The sequence below is a fragment of the Gouania willdenowi genome, chromosome 3 (genome assembly GCF_900634775.1).
Source record: "Gouania willdenowi chromosome 3, fGouWil2.1, whole genome shotgun sequence".
NCBI lineage: Eukaryota > Metazoa > Chordata > Actinopteri > Blenniiformes > Gobiesocidae > Gouania > Gouania willdenowi.
The window spans coordinates 19,683,698-19,701,612 of NC_041046.1; the positions used below are offsets into that span (position 1 = coordinate 19,683,698).

General features: G+C 38.2%; 1 protein-coding gene across 1 annotated transcript; it reads left to right on the forward strand.

Annotated features, from left to right (window-relative positions):
- The first annotated feature begins 559 nt into the window (after nucleotides 1-559).
- alpk3b (alpha-kinase 3b) lies at nucleotides 560-17,452 on the forward strand. The gene is made up of 14 exons (XM_028438927.1): nucleotides 560-671; nucleotides 837-1,060; nucleotides 3,731-3,852; nucleotides 4,747-4,864; nucleotides 5,126-6,368; nucleotides 9,507-11,487; nucleotides 13,540-13,687; nucleotides 13,838-13,965; nucleotides 14,056-14,091; nucleotides 14,173-14,447; nucleotides 14,638-14,726; nucleotides 15,665-15,882; nucleotides 16,487-16,535; nucleotides 16,656-17,452. The coding sequence occupies exons 2-14, from the start codon at nucleotides 936-938 to the stop codon at nucleotides 16,972-16,974; spliced, it is 4,851 nt and encodes a 1,616-aa protein (XP_028294728.1). The 5' UTR covers nucleotides 560-671; nucleotides 837-935; the 3' UTR covers nucleotides 16,975-17,452.
- Nucleotides 17,453-17,915: the final 463 nt, after the last annotated feature.

Below are 17,915 nucleotides of genomic sequence, written 5' to 3' on the forward strand. Positions count from 1 at the left end.
CAAGTAAGGAACAGCTATCTGTCATAAAGCGATATATTTTTTTGAATGTTGTTTATTCCTCAAAGACTTTAACAAACGTGAAGAGAACCAGTTAGCTGACCAGTATGGTGAAGTTATAAGTGTGTGCATGTGTGTGTGTGTGCATGCTTGTGTGATGATCAGAGTCCATTGCTTGTTGGCATTCAGTGGGATCCGTCTATATATGGCTGTCCTATTCCTACTGCGCTTTCTCAGGGGACCTCAAGCAATTGTCAGCCACGGGACAATGCATTCCACATTGCTAAGTAGTCTTGGCCTTCTTGTAAATTTAAATAGGAATCAATTTGAAAGAATGTCCTGGATGACATATGTGCTCGAGGAAAGGCAAATGACTTGACCACTTGACTTAAGTGATCTATTCTATGAGTGTTAGCCATGTACTGCAAGGAAAAGAGAAATTATTTATTTCTGTATTATTTATTTATTTATTTATTTATTTATTTATTTATTTATTTATTGTGACTGTTTGGATACAAGCAAGATTTGGAAAGTGTGATGCTATCTTGGGTCTATTTGCAGGCCAGCTATAAATAGTGCAGGACCTACGCATGCTCATGTTTGATTGGAAATTGCACTGCCTAAACTCAGTGCTGTGGGGTATCTTTCAAAGAAAGGAATGAAAATCCTGAATGGTGAGTTATCTAAAAAAAAAAAAAAAAAAAAGTCATTTTGCATCACGTAGTGCTGGTCTAACACACTTTAGGAGAACATCTCTGTCTGGAAAAGTAACAACCAAAAAAGTGATCAGTTCTTTCTAAGTCAGGAGCTTCTCTTATCAAAATGTGTTTTTCTTTCAGATTGGCTCATGCCTTGGGAAAGTTGAAAAAAGATAGATGACAAACCACATCAGGAGAAGTTTTTTTTTTCGGGTGAGAAACTTTATTTTGTGAGAAGAAATGGGCTCACGAAGATCAACACCACATTCTTCTTCTGGCAACGGATCCAGCAGTGGGAATAATGTCAATGGGAATAACCGGCCTGGAAGCTGCAGCTACCTCTCAAACGTCAGGCCAGAGAACAGGTAGTGGTTCTTGACTTAACTTTATACAGAGCACCGAAAAGTTACATATTATCGTTTTGTGTTGCTTATCATGTCTTTGTTTATTGCTAAGGCTACCAGAGTTAAAATAAACCATAGCTTAGTGGGAGAATCTCAGTTATGCATCATGGGCACAGACAACGGTTTCTGCGTGGAAAGATGGCTTGTGCTTCTGGTCTATTTGAATAACACTTGTGGATCTGATCAAATAAGGATTGTGGCCAAATATTGGCACAATTATCCACTTTTTGCCCAGGAGTTTGAGAACCCTCATTCTAATCCTTCACTAAAACAGCTGCTTAACATTTAGATTGTATTTTTGGCAGGATTTTCATCATGTGGAAGATTGAAATGATATACTTTTAGTGAAATTGTGGTGTATTTTTTTTTTTTTTTTTTTAAATCTGTTTTCATATAATTCATTTTTACAAAATTATTTGTATTTTTTTTTATAAAATTATTACTTTATATTACATTACATTAAATAAATTATATCTATGTTCCTTTGTGGAGTAGAGCGTGACTTCCTACAGTCTGGGAGACCAGACTCAAATACCATATGTAGCAGAAAGGTAACCTGGTGTAAGAACTATCTATATCCCAGGTTGCAATGGCTTGCTGCACTAACCCCTTGAAAAAAGGATTTGCTCAATAGATGCATTTTATAATACAAATAATTATCAAATTAGTGACTATATTTAGCTATAGTGTCTTTTTTTATTTGTTTAATCAATCAGTAACATCCAGGGAAGCGTAAACATGCCCTTAAATTGTGCAGTGACCTGGTGTTTATTAGAGTGTCAACACCAGGCACTGGAGATGTGCATGTACATTATACGCATGCAGATCTCAATGCACTTGAAGTCTGTTCGTTTACTGTGTGTAATGTTTCTTCCGCTTTTTCGCACACTATAATGCATTTTATTTCTGTCATTACTGTGCTGTGAACTTAAAAGAAGCACATTTAGTGAGTCTGAACCACAGCAGACTTGGCTTATTCTGTCTTTAAATGTGTTCTGAATGTGAATAACAATATTGAACCAGTGCAGCATGCTTAACCCCTATCTGTGCTGCACTTTTTCAATTTTGTTATGCACAACCATTTTAACAAAGCTTCAAATGATATCAAACTGTGACTTCTGAATTTATTTTACAGAGGGAAAAATGTATCTAGGAGCCTAAAGTTCTTTCAATATTATTATTATTATTACTAATACTTGAGATAAAAAAAAACAAGTATTAAAGTGTTTTAAAAAGCTGCCGTGGTTGGCCACTCTTTAGGCCACTCTGCAAGTTCCCCTCATCTAAAACTGCTTGTCTTGCCACTGCCCAAGCATCTACAACATGTCACAAATTGGCAGTCAACACGGCAACAGATTAGACAAAATGGGAATGTCCCATCAATTCCTGGTTGGGATGAGCCCATTTTTAATGAGGTGTCATCATTTTAGCTCTTTTACAGCTAAAGCTGTAGCTGTGTTGTTCATGATTGCGGTGTCTCTTTCATTCACGGAAGACTTCACACAGCACATGATTTTATATTCCTGAAATTCCCAAGAGTTTATTTTAATCACCTCTTCCTGTATTTGGCTTCCTTTTTGACAAGTCATGTGCGTCATGTAGCTTATCGCAAGCCTCGCCTTGGATGGCATACAGTAGCCTTACACGATTGGCTAAGCCATCTTTTAGACCAGTGTTTCTCAAATGGGGGTACATGTACCCCTAAGGGCTACGCGATGGCACTATTTGGGGTAGTTGAGAGAGAGAGAGTGGAAAATTAACAAATAAAGTGTCAGTCTTGGTCCCACCCAGGTATGAGATGACCGGACATGAAAAAAACTATAGAAATAAATCTATTCAAGAGCCACGGAATCAGTGTTTTTCAACCTGGGGGTCTGGACCCCACGTTGTCCTGTAGTTTAAATGGGGTCGTCTGAAATTTTGGAACAATTAAAATAGATTTTTGAAAATGTTCAATTATTTTTCTTTTTAACACACATTCTTAAACAACTGTATTTCTGTACTTTGACTTTGTGAATCTAGTTCAACTAAAATGCAGTAAAAAAAAAAAAAAAATGGGATAATTGGATTCAGAAATAAGAGAAAGGGGTACTTGAGCCTAAAATGTTTGAGAACCACTGTTTTCAGCCAGTTGGTTAAAAAAACTAAAAAAATATGGAAAACCATGGAAAAGTATGGTATTAGGCCTAAGCTAACACACTGCTAGTAGGCTATATGTTACTGGTATATGCAACATAGCTGCAGAATGAAATGGGAGAAAGGTTTACACTGTGTAAAACTGTAAAACCCAGTGTGAATACATTTTCATTTCTATAACAATATTAAGAGGCAAAACTTAATTTTGAGCCGTCACTAATTAATGAGTATCAAACAATACTTTTCCATAGCCCCAAAGACTACCTACAATAAATAATGATGTTATTCAATAATGTCCAGGGTGAATTTATCGACTGCATAAAGAAGTCAAACTACTTGTAGAACATTACACCAACATAGGGAGCACATGCAAACTCCTCACAGAAAAGTATCAGGGTTATACCCAAGGTGTTAAAACAAGGGCCTGTATAAGGTAGAAGTGCTAACGTTTACATCACCATATTGGTTCCTGACCACCTCCATTGTTTCTTACAGGAGCACCCTCTGCAGTGTGATAGCACAACTAACTGAAGAAACCCAACCGTCATTTGAAACAACCCTGAAGTCTAGAGCTGTGTCTGAAAATAGCACTGTTAAGTTCTCCTGTGTGGTTACAGGTAAACACAGATGAATCAGGAAATATCTGTACTTATTTATTATTCTTACCTTCGCCAAGGAGGTCATATTTTCCCCAGCGTTTATTTATTTGTTTGTTTGTCTGTTAGCAGGAATACTTCAAAAGTACATTACAGATTCTGGCGACCAAAGATAGACCTTACACCATGGAAGATTCCTTTAAATTTTGAAAAGGATTTGGATCAATATGTTAATTCTGGATCGATTAATATATTCTCAATCTCTCATCATTGGCAAAATTTTAAAAATGTTTATCTTGGTTTGTAATCGAACAATCTTGGTGAAATCAGTGACTCAGTAACCCCACCGAGTTTTATTTGGATCTGATCCGTAATTCACAAATTCATCGCAAGTTTTTTTTACCTTGTCTGCACATGCTGTCGAAGATCAACACTACATGTAGTGCAATCTTTTCACGACAGCAATGAATGTTTTGTTATTTCAATTAAATAAATGAATTTATTTTATTGTATAATTGTGACCATCACCAGCCCTTAAGGAAGGATAAGAATTTATTAAAGGAAGAATATAAAGAGAGAGAGCAGTGTTCATCGCTAGTTTTTTGAAAGAATGGGGATACCCAACCCTACATAAATAAATATTTCTTAGAAGCCTTAAAGTGTAAATGATCATGCTACCATGGTCAGGATCACTGATGTAGATAACTGCCAATATCTGGCAAAGAGGAGATTTGGCGCTTGGCTGAGGTTTCTGCGCTTGTTATTCATCAGGAGGTTGCAATTAAATTAATGCAGTAATAGGTTCATGGTTTAGTATTTTGGGTGGATTACACATGGAGAAAAGAATTGTCTACGAAAGGGAGAATGCAGTTGTAACATCTTTTTCATACCTTTCCTTTTCTCTGTCTTACTTAGGTTACCCTGCCCCACAGATTACGTGGTATAAGGATGACTTGCAGCTGGACAGATACTGTGGACTGCCAAAATATGAAATATTCCGTAATGGTAAAAATCATTCCCTGCACATTTACAAGTAAGTGTATTGGGAAATTGACGTCCTGACTCTGTATTAAGCTTCCATGAACAGGATTAGGTGAATCATACTCAGACGTGACCTGGCTTTTGTTTTGTTTTTTCAAGGTTTTTAGCTTTGAAGTAATCCAAAAACAATCTTTCTTTCAAACAAGCTTAGCCCAGTTCCTCATTCAATTTCTATTCTCTCTTCTTTTCTTCTTTGTTTGTTTGTGGTATTGGCAATGATAATTGGCTTTATAAAAAATATACATAATATTAGGTGCACTGTGGAGGATGCAGCGATATACCAAGCCTCAGCCATCAACAGTAAAGGAATTGTGTCCTGCTCTGGGGTTCTGGAGGTGGGCGAGATGAACGAGTTCAAAATCCACCAGCGTTATTTTGCCAAGCTTAAACAGAAGGCTGAGGACAAATGCAAAGAAGTGGAGGGGAAAGAGAACCAGGAGCCCTTACGAACCATCAGCCCAGACCGCACACAGAGAAAACGTCGCTCCACAATGGAAGCCTTCATCAGCACACCAGACTCCCTGGAGGATGAAGACAATGAGGACAGCAACCAGATGGTCACCCTTGAGACTGACACCGGGCTACAGGTAGCCTCAGTGGAGGAGGGAAAAGAACCATCAGTCTCAGTCCCTATTGTTAATGGCATAGATCCAGTTTTAACCAATGGACAGGCTATCAGCAACTATGATAGTAAAAGTGATACATCCCAGAAGATTTCCATTACACATCAAACAAAACCTCCCTTTGTAAAAAAGAAGATCAAGATTTCCACTGATGCCAAAGTCCCAAAGCCAGACTCATTAAAGGAGGAGAAGATTGCTAAAGAGGAGGCTTCACTCACTGCAGCTCCAGCTTGTACTGAGAAAGCAAAGCACAAGACAAATCCACTGGAGATTATGGAAGTAGAGACCATCAATAATTTGCCCATTACGGATTTAAAGACCAAGACAGATAAACATATTAGTTTGGCAAAAAAGGAAGTTTTACTTCCTGAAAGGTCTTTAAAAGATGACAGCATGTGCCGTGAAACAAGTGTATCTTTGCAGAAAGAACAAATACTCGCTCCCTCTAAAACCCCTGCAATGTCTATGACTACATGCCCTGCTGTTAAAGCAACTGAATCCAAAATGACCTCAAACAATGTGAAAGAAGCGAGACACAAAGATGCAAAAGGAAAATTCAAAACACAAAACAAATCTATCTGTGAAATTCCAAAGCAACAACAGGCGACTGTTACATCAAGATCTCATAGCACATTAAAGGTGAACAATAATGCCAAAAAACACAATGCAGACACAGATGTTGACATGGAGTCAAAAGCTTCTCCTGAGGAACCTGTCGGTCCCAAACACAGTGAGCCGTTTTTTCCACCACATGACAACAGAGGTGCTTTGCCTCAGCCTCTGTGTGAAGCGGTCAGAGATCAGTCGTCTGAGTGGAAAACAAGCCCCGGCCAAAAAAAGGTGCCTGTGTCTCCGTCGTCTACGCCAGCTGAGGTGAGTGAACCCTCTCACATGAGCTCATGAGTGCTTTGTGCTGCCAAGACAAGCCCCATCACCAACGCAAGCTTTCAGCACCTATTTATAGCTTTTACAAGTATGACCAGCTGAGTGGCAAGAATTAAATGACGTACATGTTGACAATTGCAACAGGTATAATGATGTATTGCATCTAAAAGTAAGAGTTTAAAGGACCCTTTTAGAGCTGTTATATTCCATTTAAGATCATGCTTGTATTTGTTAATTTAGGGCCAGGTTATGTCTCAAGATTCTGCAACAAACCCTTTTTCTTCATAATTTACATCAGATTAAAACCAGAATGAATATAATTTATAACGTATTAAATTTGAATGAACTGCAGTTCTTAAAAGTATCACTCACTCTGTCAGATGGTCAGTCTCTGCTTATGCAATGATCCAAACTTAAGCAGCATTGCTAAATACTGACGACACTTGGCCCTGAGACAAAAACCACAGAAGGGCCTGTGAGCACCGCGCAAAATGATTGGCATTCCTATGTGGCTACTCGCACGTGTAAAATAGCAACCATTGATATTGAGTAATCCTCTGCTCTCTCTTTTAAGATAAGTTAGAAAGAAATTCTCTCCATGTTTTTTTTTTTTTTTCATGGTTTGTTTTTTTTATTTTTTTCAAACTTCAAGATTTTAATCATAAAACATATTGCCTTAATATACATTAAATACATAAAAAATGTCTGAAGTTAAGATAAAATGTAAAAGATTGAATTGAATTAAATCGTCTGCCTAAAAACACAAAGAAATATGCTTTAACCAGGCTGATCTGGTGCTTAGCACTGATAAAGCTATCATAGTAGGTGACTTTAAAGGTGCAGTCCGCACCTCTCAGATCCCTCTCTCCCTGCTGCTCTCTTGCCCTGCCTTCAAACTTTCCAACGTCCCTCCCTCAGACGAGCTAACGAGCTAACGTTAGTCCGATAGCAACATCACAGTAATATAACATGCTCTGTTCAAAGCATATTACTGTAGCGCTTCTCTCTCTCAATGTGCACACACCTCAGCAGCAGCAACAACAACAGTGTCACTTACAGCAGCCACACAGAGGCTGCTGCGCGCACACAAACAACACATGCACCACAGTGTTCTAGCGTAACAATTACAAATCAAACATAATTTAAATCAAGCAGCAGTAATTACCTTTCAAGCAGAAAAGTTGCGAATTCCATCTTCTACTCCTCCAGACCATACACTGTAAAATAGACAACGCTACAGCCCGGGAAAGGGCGGGGCCTGTGAGCAACAGCTGTCAGACAGCCCATCAAACACAATCTTGGCTCTGATTGGTCCTTTTTGCTCGATCGTGGTGCATTCTGGCAATCGGCCAAAGGCTGCAGGAGCTGCAGGAGGGACTCAATGAGTCTGTTTTTTTTCACACAAACTACTAGTTTGATGTAAAGCTGTCCTTACATAGTGACAGCTTTAGCAAATATGACAAAAAGTCACTTTTGCAGACTGCTCCTTTAACATGTTGATGATGAAAGCAACAGCTTTAATAAATTGTTTTTTTTTGTTTTTTAAGAACTTGTAAAAAACTGGTACAGGGAAATATATTAAATCTCTTACCCTTTATGAACACCTGGATAAATTAGCACTCATTATAGATACAATTTGTAAATAAAATGTTTTGAGGAAAAAAATGCAAACGCTCAATTAAACCCAGAGCAGCTTTAAGTCTAACATTTTTAAAAACTTGAAAATATTAACTATATAACTAAGGGACCTGCCTTACAGAAAAAAGGTCAAAGGTAGGGTAGGTGATTTTCAAAAGCGAGTATGATTTTCAATGTAACCTCCATGATGGCTCCGCCTTTACCCTCCTCCCCTCTGTGCTCCTTCTCACTCACATGCATGCGCACAGCTGCTGCAGAAGAGGAGCTCAGCTCATCACTTGTATTGTGTAGAAACTTCATTGTCTCATGTCTCATTCAGCAGTAAATAAACAATAAACTTTACCATTATATATGTTAAAAAACATGGTCAAAAACATGGTCAAAAACTCTGTCAGCGGTGACACGCTTTCAGTGTGAGTTTGTGCTTGTGAGGGGTTGAGAACGAGCAGGGAGACAGGGAGACGTGATTGGTTAAAATAAAACGGTTCGTTTTTTTCCATTGGTCGAAGTTATTACAGATATACAGATTCTTTGTTCCTTTTTCAGAGCACATAATATTTTAATTTCTGTCAGGTCATAAAGAAAATTTCAACCAAAAACTTCAAAGTGTATCTGGAGAAAATCGGTCTTAAACCCCGCCTCCTTAATGTTAACGGATGGGATTTGGGTCGTCACATAATTTTTTTCCAAACCTAAATTCTGCTGTGATCATTAGTTGTTATCCTACATTGTGTTCAAGTGCTCATTTTTTTATGAAGTTTGTTTTAAATAAGTAATTTGAGGTTGAAAAACGGGATTTGACTACATATATTACAATGATTGACAGCCGATGATTGGGCAGCACGCTTAATGGGCGGGGCATGTTACCAGAGTTCCTAGTTCCTAGCAGGACCCTACTGCGCAGACTCTGGCTCCAAATTACGTCAACTTTGCAAGATGGCAGCGCCCCTGAGCGCTGTATTTTGTCTTCACGGATGTTGAGTGGGAACTATGTCTATGGTCTATGGTCAGGAGTTGGAGAACAATCAATCATTACTTCTTATACAAATACATTTGTTTTCAGCAGAAATACATGGATTTGGGAATTGTTACCTCTTGAACTAAAAAAGTATATAGACTGTGACCTTCACACTGCTCGCTTTTAATTACATTTTGACGAACTTCTGATTTTGGTAATGTTTAAACATCACAGTGAATTCATTGACTGAAACTTTTATTGCAGGTTTATTTACCCAGTGTAAAAAGATTTTTTTTAAAAAGTGACTTTACTCTTAGCAGTAAAGAAGATTATTATCTTTCTTCTTTTTTTAATTTTATCAAGTTTGTTTTCTTTAATGTCTCTGTCATTTCTCTCTCTGTTTGTTGCTGGCTACGCTGTTGCTGTTTTTAAGATTACATGTATGTTTACACATGTTCTGCATAGATGGGGATGAGGGGGGTGGGGGGGTATTTACAGTATGGAAACCTCTGCTTGTATTATCTTCCAAGGTTGCACTGGCCAATGTAAAGAAGAACAGGAACAATGCAGCTGTCAGCCTTGAGATACCACCTCGCCGACGTACGTTCAACTCCCAAACAGAGCAGAAGACTCTAACAGAAAGAGAGACCCCAACTTATGGAACCCAGACCTCATCTTTGGACAACGGTCTTAAAGAAGCCATTGGCAAGACAAGAAAGGATGCACGGGATTATTCCACTAAATCCAGTGAGAAGCCCACAGCTCGTTTTGCACACATACAAAAGGCAACCATTGAAAGCCCTGGGGAAGGTGAGAAGAGCCAAGAGTGTCGTATTTCTCCAAAGGTCTCACAACGCCAAGTTGATACACCAGTAAAAACTACAGAAGGCCAGAGAAGTAGGAATGTTGATGAGAAAGTAGAGAAGAAAGAGGAAGTTACGTTACAAGTACAGGAAATAAATGCAACTCCAAATGAAAAGATAGCGGTGATGGAGACTGAACATGCAGCGCTCAACATAACTGAGCTAAATCAAATAGAAAAAATGAAAAATAAAAACACAAAAGTCTCAGCTGTCCCTGTATCCAGAAAGAAAACAGACAAGGACCAGCCTGTGTTAAAAGGGGTGGACAGATCAGAAATACTGAATATAGAGTTGGATAAAGTCGAGACTTCTCTCCCACTCCAGCAAAAAACTCCAGAAAACTTGGACTCGAAGCAGATAGTAGATCCTCAAGAAAAGTCAATTACTGCGAAACAAATAATTTCGATTGCTGAACTTTTGAGATCACAAATAAAAGCTCTCGAGTCCACACTGGTTAATTCAACACTCATCATACCAACACAAGCAAACATGACACATGAACCAACATCATCAGTTACAGGGAGATGCTCAGACTTAGAAGAAAATCATCCAAAAAGTAAGGATGAGGAGATGATTTCTGCAGCAGGTAGAAAAACGCAGATGAAAACGGACGATATTTCTCCACCAAACATTAAAGCAATTTTAATGGAAATATATAATCAACTAAATTTGAGTGACCAAGACCAGATTCATTGTAAAAATCCAAGTTTTCAAAGTGATCAGGCTTTGCCACAACCAGCCATAGACACTGTTATAGACACTGATGTTAATATGGGCACAAATGGTCATTCAAGAACTGGCAAGGAATATGATGAATGTGTTATGGAGACTTCCCAGGAACCAAAGGCAGCAACAGTAATTACTTGTAAAGACTCGTCAGTCCAAAAAGAAAACACTTTAGTAACAACCAAAATTCAATCCATCTCAAATTTGTCTGCACCTGAGAACCAGAAATCTCAGGACTTTAAAACAAGCACAAGAGTTGCTGTTCAAGAGTCAAATCCTGCAGTTTCAAAGCAAACAACCAAAGAAAATGATTTGGAATCAATAGATAAGTTGTATCCAAAACACCCAAACAGCCAAATTGAAATGTGCTGTACTGAAAAAACAGTGACCCCAATATCTGAGCGGTGCAACAAAGGAGAGCACGATCATCCTGACCAAAGTGATTTAGGAACAAGTACAACAGAACAACATCTTCACAATAACAACCAGGATAAGTTGAACCCCAACATTATTTTGACTCCTGAGCCGAGTCCAGTGTTGAAAAGAAAAAGCAGTACGTCTCCAATTCCTTCTGCGACTCCACAAGAGCTGGCCACCGGGGCACGTCGCAAAATTTTAACACCCAAGGGTAAATCTGAGGATGTCCCAGAAGTCACATCGCCAACTTATCATCCAATAGAGAAGAAAGAAGTGCCCACACAGAGTAGCACTTTGTCAACAGCATCTATCACCCCCTCAGCGTCTCCAAGCCTCTCCCGAAAATCTGCTGTACTGCAGCCTGCTGGTGAGCTCAGCCCGGCTGTGGAGCGGCGCTCCCCCATGGTGAGCAGAAAAAAGACCATGATGGAAACACAAACTCCAAAACTGCAACCTGATGAGAATCAGGCAGAGGGAAAACCTGGTAAACACAATCCATTCAAAGGTAATAATGACACTGTGTCTGTCAATATCTTTTTAAGATTTTCTCATGTTGTAGAAATGACTGCTACATTACTGATTGTGAGATTGATCAAAATGAATAATAAATAATTTAAATTAAAAAAAAAAAAAAAACATTAATTGACTATAACAGGACAGATCCCTAAACTAGTTTGTAACCTTGTTGTCTGAGAGAATGAGAGAAGAGAAAACTAGTTTTATACCTAAAGGCCGACATTACACGGCCATTATTGGCCACGTTTTCATGGGAACTTTAATTCCTCTTTAAAGCAGAATAAAAGTGAATTCCTCTTTAAACTGACCTTGTAAACATTTCATTCCTAATGCTAATTTAATCACGAATTAAACTTAAATCTAAATTAGGTAGCTAGTTTATTCCGATTTTAATTCTGAATTAAATAGTTCGTCTTTCTTGTAAACACTTAATTCGACTTTAAGTTAATTCCGGTTGTTCTGCGCATGCACATCTTGCCTCGATAACGCGCTGGGAACGACATATAGTCCAAGACGTCCGCCCGAACTAGAACTGAGACTATTTATTTGATAAGAGCCTGAGAAGACATGGATATAATGAAAAGAGTGGATGGACGGAAGGATAACCATGTGGACATTCACACGGACACACTGACTTATTACATACACATGGACCTCGGCAAACGAAACGGCTTCATCGGTGCACCAGACCTTCACTAGTGACGCGTGGATCATTATAAAGTTCATTTTTCACTCCACGTCCTGTATAGTGGAGGTAGAACAGCTGTTGTATTATGTGCTGGCTTTGATTGACCAAAGTACAGACTTCGATCTTCTTTCTCTGCTGCTCTATCTGTCTCCTGGTCCGCGGAGCAAAGTGAAACCATATGTTTTTGTCGAGCTGCTGCTTCAAAACTACAATCAAAATAAAAGTGAAAACAGTTCTCATGTGTGGTCATCTATGTTGTAGCTGAAAAGAAAGGGTTTGTGTTTTTCCCGACGTTCGCCCACTGTCCAATCAGAATCCTTCCCAACCCCCAGACCTAAAGCGAAATTAAATAAAGCCAAATAAACTGGTTTTCCATGTAAACCTCTATTCTGAATTACTATTTCCATGTAAACACAAAGCAGAACACTTTAATTCTGAATAATTTAATTCGTAATAACTAATTTCGAATTAAAAAACATCATGTAACCGTGGCCATTATTATGACATGAAACCTGTCAATAACATGAATAAGGTGTCATAAAGGCTGTCATTAAATGTCGTTTGTAAAATTGTTACCCTAACCCGAACCCTACCTAACCACACAAGATCCATCCACCTAACTCATAAATTCCCAACATAGGCTCAAAGGTGTCATAATTTAGAGAACAACACTTAATGACAGCCTTCCTGACATCTTATTCATGCTATTGACAGATAATAATAATAATAATAATAATAATAATAATAATAATAATAATAATAATGTCAGCCTTATGTATAAAACTTCAAGTAAAGTGTTACCGAAACTGGTTTAACAATGTGGCGAGCTGTTTAGTGCATTAGTGCACTAAAGGTCTAACCTGTGCTGATTAGTGTCAGCTTACTTGTCTTAATGCAGGGTGATAATTAGGGTGTGTACTTCTTTCAAATGTTTAATATTATAGTCAAGGGCAGCAGATGCAATCAAACTAATTGCTGATTACTGTTTTCAGGTTTGCTAATTACAGTTTAGTCTTTATTATGACATTTTCTTTATATAAGCATGTTTTTTGTGAATGCTATGTACTGTATTTGGTCTCAAACACATGCTTGTGGTTGTAGCAGCTCGTTCCCCATCTTTTTTCTTGCAAATCCTTTCACCTTGCACAACAATCATTCTTTTTGTTTTGGGCTCAAAAAGGGTTGTTTTAATTTTTTTTAATTGATTTTCAAACTCCACTCTATGCATGTCCATGTTAAAGTGTCCCTTGGCTGCTCCTAGCGAACATAATAGCAGGAATAAGTGAATGTGACTATAATAAATAAAGCGCTTTAGACCACCTAAGTCCTTTTTTTTTACCATTATCTTCCCAGCTCCTCAAGTCATTCGTAAGATAAGAGGTGAAATCATTGGAGATGCTTCTGGGCATTTGAAACTTTGGTGCCAATTCTTCAATGTTCTCAGCGACTCTACCATCAAATGGTACAGAGACGAGAAGGAGATTGCTCAGAGTAAAAAAAAGTAAGTAGAGTAACTCCCCATGATAGGAGGCAATTTAAATGTATTCCATTATACTTTATTTTTTAGATTGATTAAATATATCACATACTGTCAAATCATTCAATCAACTGTGTAATATTTTGTATGATTCCTGTTTTGTTTGCCTGTCAGTGCGGGTGATGAAACTCAAGTTAATCTGGCAATTGTTCAGGCGTCACGCACGGACTCTGGTGTTTATGGATGCTCAATAACAAATGAATACGGGTCAGACTCCACGGACATTCTCCTGAGTGCAGACAGTATGTGACTACTAAATTATATATCTATTCATTTTGAGTCTGTAACTTTTTGTAACTGGACCCTTTGCTTTCCTTTCTGCTGTTTTACAGTCTTGGCCGGATTTTCGTTACGAGAAGATCTTGGCGGTAAGATGACAGTTTAGAAATTTAATCTGACTGTTTCGTTAAGGTTCTTTGACTTCAGTCCTCACATGTTTTTGTGTGCAGTTGGAGAAGAAATCGAAATGACACCCTTGATGTTCAGTAGGAGTGTGGCGGACTCTGGTGTCTGGGGCAATAAATTATTTGGCCGTGTTATGATGAAGGAAACTCACATTGGACAGGGCTTTTCTCATAAAGTATGGAGGGCAAAAGTAATCTATGGTCTGGAGCCTGTGTTTGAGTCTGGAAACATATGCATCATCAAAGTACGAAATCCCGTCGTTTATGGAGGCAAAGTGGAGAGCTGTCTTATTGAAAAGAATCTGGAGATCATGAAGCAAGTACGTAAGAGGTGTTTGATATATTTATCATTTGATGATGTAATCAATTCAGCATAAATGTGGGAAAAGGTGACATACGTATATGAAACTGTTTAAACCTTTGAAGTGCTCATCTAATAAGGGTTTGTTTTATTAAAAAAATACTCAACGTGGGTTGAGCTAATCTGGTTTTTCTCCATTTTGCATCCAGGACTGTAAAATTCAGAACTTGGCTCGAGAATACTGTAAGATCTTCTCAGCGGAAGCAAGAGTCATAGAGAACTTTGGGAGATGTCTAGAGTGAGTAAGCTGTGTACTCGATAAACATTTTGAAGTAGTATTTCTCAACATTTTCAGCCCGCGAACCCCAAAATAAAGGTTCCAGAGACCAGGGACCCCCACTGCTGAAGGTGGTTGAACACAGACATGAACATTTAAGAACAGTCATGTGTCGTCAGGGCCATCTGTAAGGGGTAATAAAGGGGAGAGATGTTTGGGGTCCATCCATAAAGTCAGCAAAATAATGGTCCATTGTTCTATGAATCTGTGAGAACCGAATTTATTCATTGATGTGAATAATATCCACTGTTATCCAGGAAGTATAGCATCATTTGCTCCACAGTATATAGTCATATTAAAGTTGTAAATCTTTGATTTAATTAGAAATTAAAGTAATTCAAAGTGTCAATATTGGCTTAAAAGTTGCAGGAAAAAAGCAGGAACAATTAGTTTAAATTGGCAAATAATGGGCATGACAAATTGTGAATGTTGTTAATTTGGCAAAAATAAGTATGAAATATGGCGAGAAGAGATTAGAAGTGACAATAATGGGTAAACAAATGCAACATTATGTGGGAAAAGTGGTGGAAAGGGTTTGTATGTGCCAAACACATCTTGAAAGTGGAAAAATGTGCAGAAAAGGCATTGAAATTTGATGTAGAAGTGGCAGGAATGGGAGTAATTTAACAAAAATGCATTAAAAAGAGCAAAAATTGCAAGAAAAATAAATGAAAATAGGTTCAAATATGGCAAGTTTGGTGTAGTTGCATAAAAAGTGTAAAAATAAGCAAAAATGGGCTCAAATTGTTCAAAAAATGTTATTAGTTTCTTAAAGGCATCTGGCAACCCCCTTCCAGTGTCTCGTGACCCCAAGGTTGAGAACCGTGGTTTAAAGTACGATAATATCTAAAAATGAAGCCCCTTAAAGCCATTAACACACTGATGATTTTCATTTTTAGAGTTATTCCTGTCTACCTAATGTATCGACCAGCAAACACCATCCCTTATGCTACAGTGGAGACCGATCTAACAGGAAACTACCAAAAGTATTCTGAGCTGGATCACACTGGGAGAATGGACCTGAGGAGCGGTTCTGAGGTGGAGCAGAAATGCTGCGCCCTGCAGCATTGGATCTTTCAATGGACCAACAGCAATCTGCTATTGACACGGCTTGAAGGTATACGCTAATATTAAAAAGAATTAAGCTGTGTTAAGTGAACTATAAGTCTGGTTGACACGTCGCTCTCAAACAAGACAACACAACACAAAAGTAAAACTGTTGTTGAGCTGAAATTAATACAAACGTGGCTAAATAACAAATGTAAAGTTAGGTTGGATTTTAACAGTAGGTGAAATCAAAATGTTGTTTTCTGGAAGGAAAATAAAAAAATTAGTGAACTGAAGACGTTTAAAGGCTTGCAATTGTGACAGTGCTGATTATCTAAAGGTGGAGTGACAGGTAAACTAGGACGAAAAAGTTTAGCGTTGTATTTTAGCGGCACCGACGTAAAGATAATGGGCAAAGACCACATTTTTGTTATTGAGAAAGCTAGAAATCTGAAATATGTTGACACGTCACACGTTTTTATTGAAAATATAACATTAAAACATTAACATTATCACTTGAATCATTAGAAAAGATTTTTCCTCCTTTATATGTGCCTAAAATTTACAATTTTAGGCACATAGTTCCCTTTGGCAACTTTTTTGGATCCACTTTTTTTGCCTCACTTACAATTGTGATTATAAAAACAAAGTAATTAAACTCTGTTGTTTTGTAGGTGTGGACATGAAGATCACCAATGTTGGGATTTCAGTTAAATCAACAGGGTCAGTACTCTTTCATTGAGCTGTTTTTGAAAAACAACTCAGTTAAAACCTAATTTTACAGGTAATTAACTTTATTCCCATTGCAACTGCAGTTTGTGTTTGTGCTCTGTGTTGTTGCAGGTATCAAGGTTTATCCATTGAAGGCAATCCCAAAGTTTTTGAGCATTTCATTTCTCAGCACAAATGCAACTATTTCTGTGGTCTGCTCAGCTTGAGGTCACTAAAGGTCATGGATTCTTTAACGACGCCATCAAAGCCTAAAGGCTCCAAAAGCCCCTTACTTCAACGGAAAATGGCTGCTGGTTCCTCCAGTCCTCAGTCGAGCAGGAAAGCTGGGGGGAGCCCCCGTCTGTCAAAAAAGTCTGAGCAAGATGAGAGCAAGGTAGCTGCTAGACAAAAACCTGCAGATGCACCTAAAGAAGTAAACATGGTAGAATGAGAAGATGGAGCTTCAGGAACATCTTAAGCCCATTGACCTTCAGAAGTGTTGACACTTGGAAATATGATGTAACTTTATTTCAATGGCTGCTATTCCTGTTGCTCCTGTTGCCCTCACATTGCCTAAAATATGTTCTTTATTCATATGATCTGTCGTGTACTAAGCAGGGGTGGACTGGGACAAAAATTCAAAATTTTGTGTCCAGACCAGCCCACTACAATATCAGTGACACCACATAGAAGCTGTCATTAGGTCTGTGATGCTCAACATGTGGATCTTTATGTCTACATTTTCATTATTATTCCCTCAGATAACCTTAAAAGGAGGAACTTTTTACCCCCTTTTTAATCTATATTCTTTGGTCATTTTGCAACTTCTTTTGTCCCATTTTCAAAAAGTTCTGACACATTTTTTTGATTTTAACTTCCTTTTGCCAATAAATATCCCCTTTTTCTTATTTGTTGTCCATTTTTGCAAGTTCTTTTTGACACTTTTATCCACATTTTGTCCTTTCTTTAATTCTTTTTGGCCACTTTTCATCCAAATAAGCTATAAATACCAATAAATGCCACTTCTTTCCTTTTTCCCATCATTTTGTCTCTTTTTCTTCTGCAATTTGGCCCTTTTTCACTATTGTTTGTCACATTTTGTCCATTGAAGCTACTCTTTGCCATTACATACCACCTCGTTCCTCGTTATTTGCCCATTTTTTGCGACTCTCGACTGATTTTGGCCCATTTAGTCACTTTATACATTTTACTTGTAATGTTTTTGCCACTTTTGGACCATTTTTGGCCACCTGTTACCATGTCTGCCTCCACTCGCTTGTCAAACAGAAAAACATAGCAGACTGAACCGGCCCACTATGGGTCGACGGCCCACCGGGACGACGCCCGGTATGCCAGATGGCCAGTCCACCCCTGGTACCAGGTGATATGATG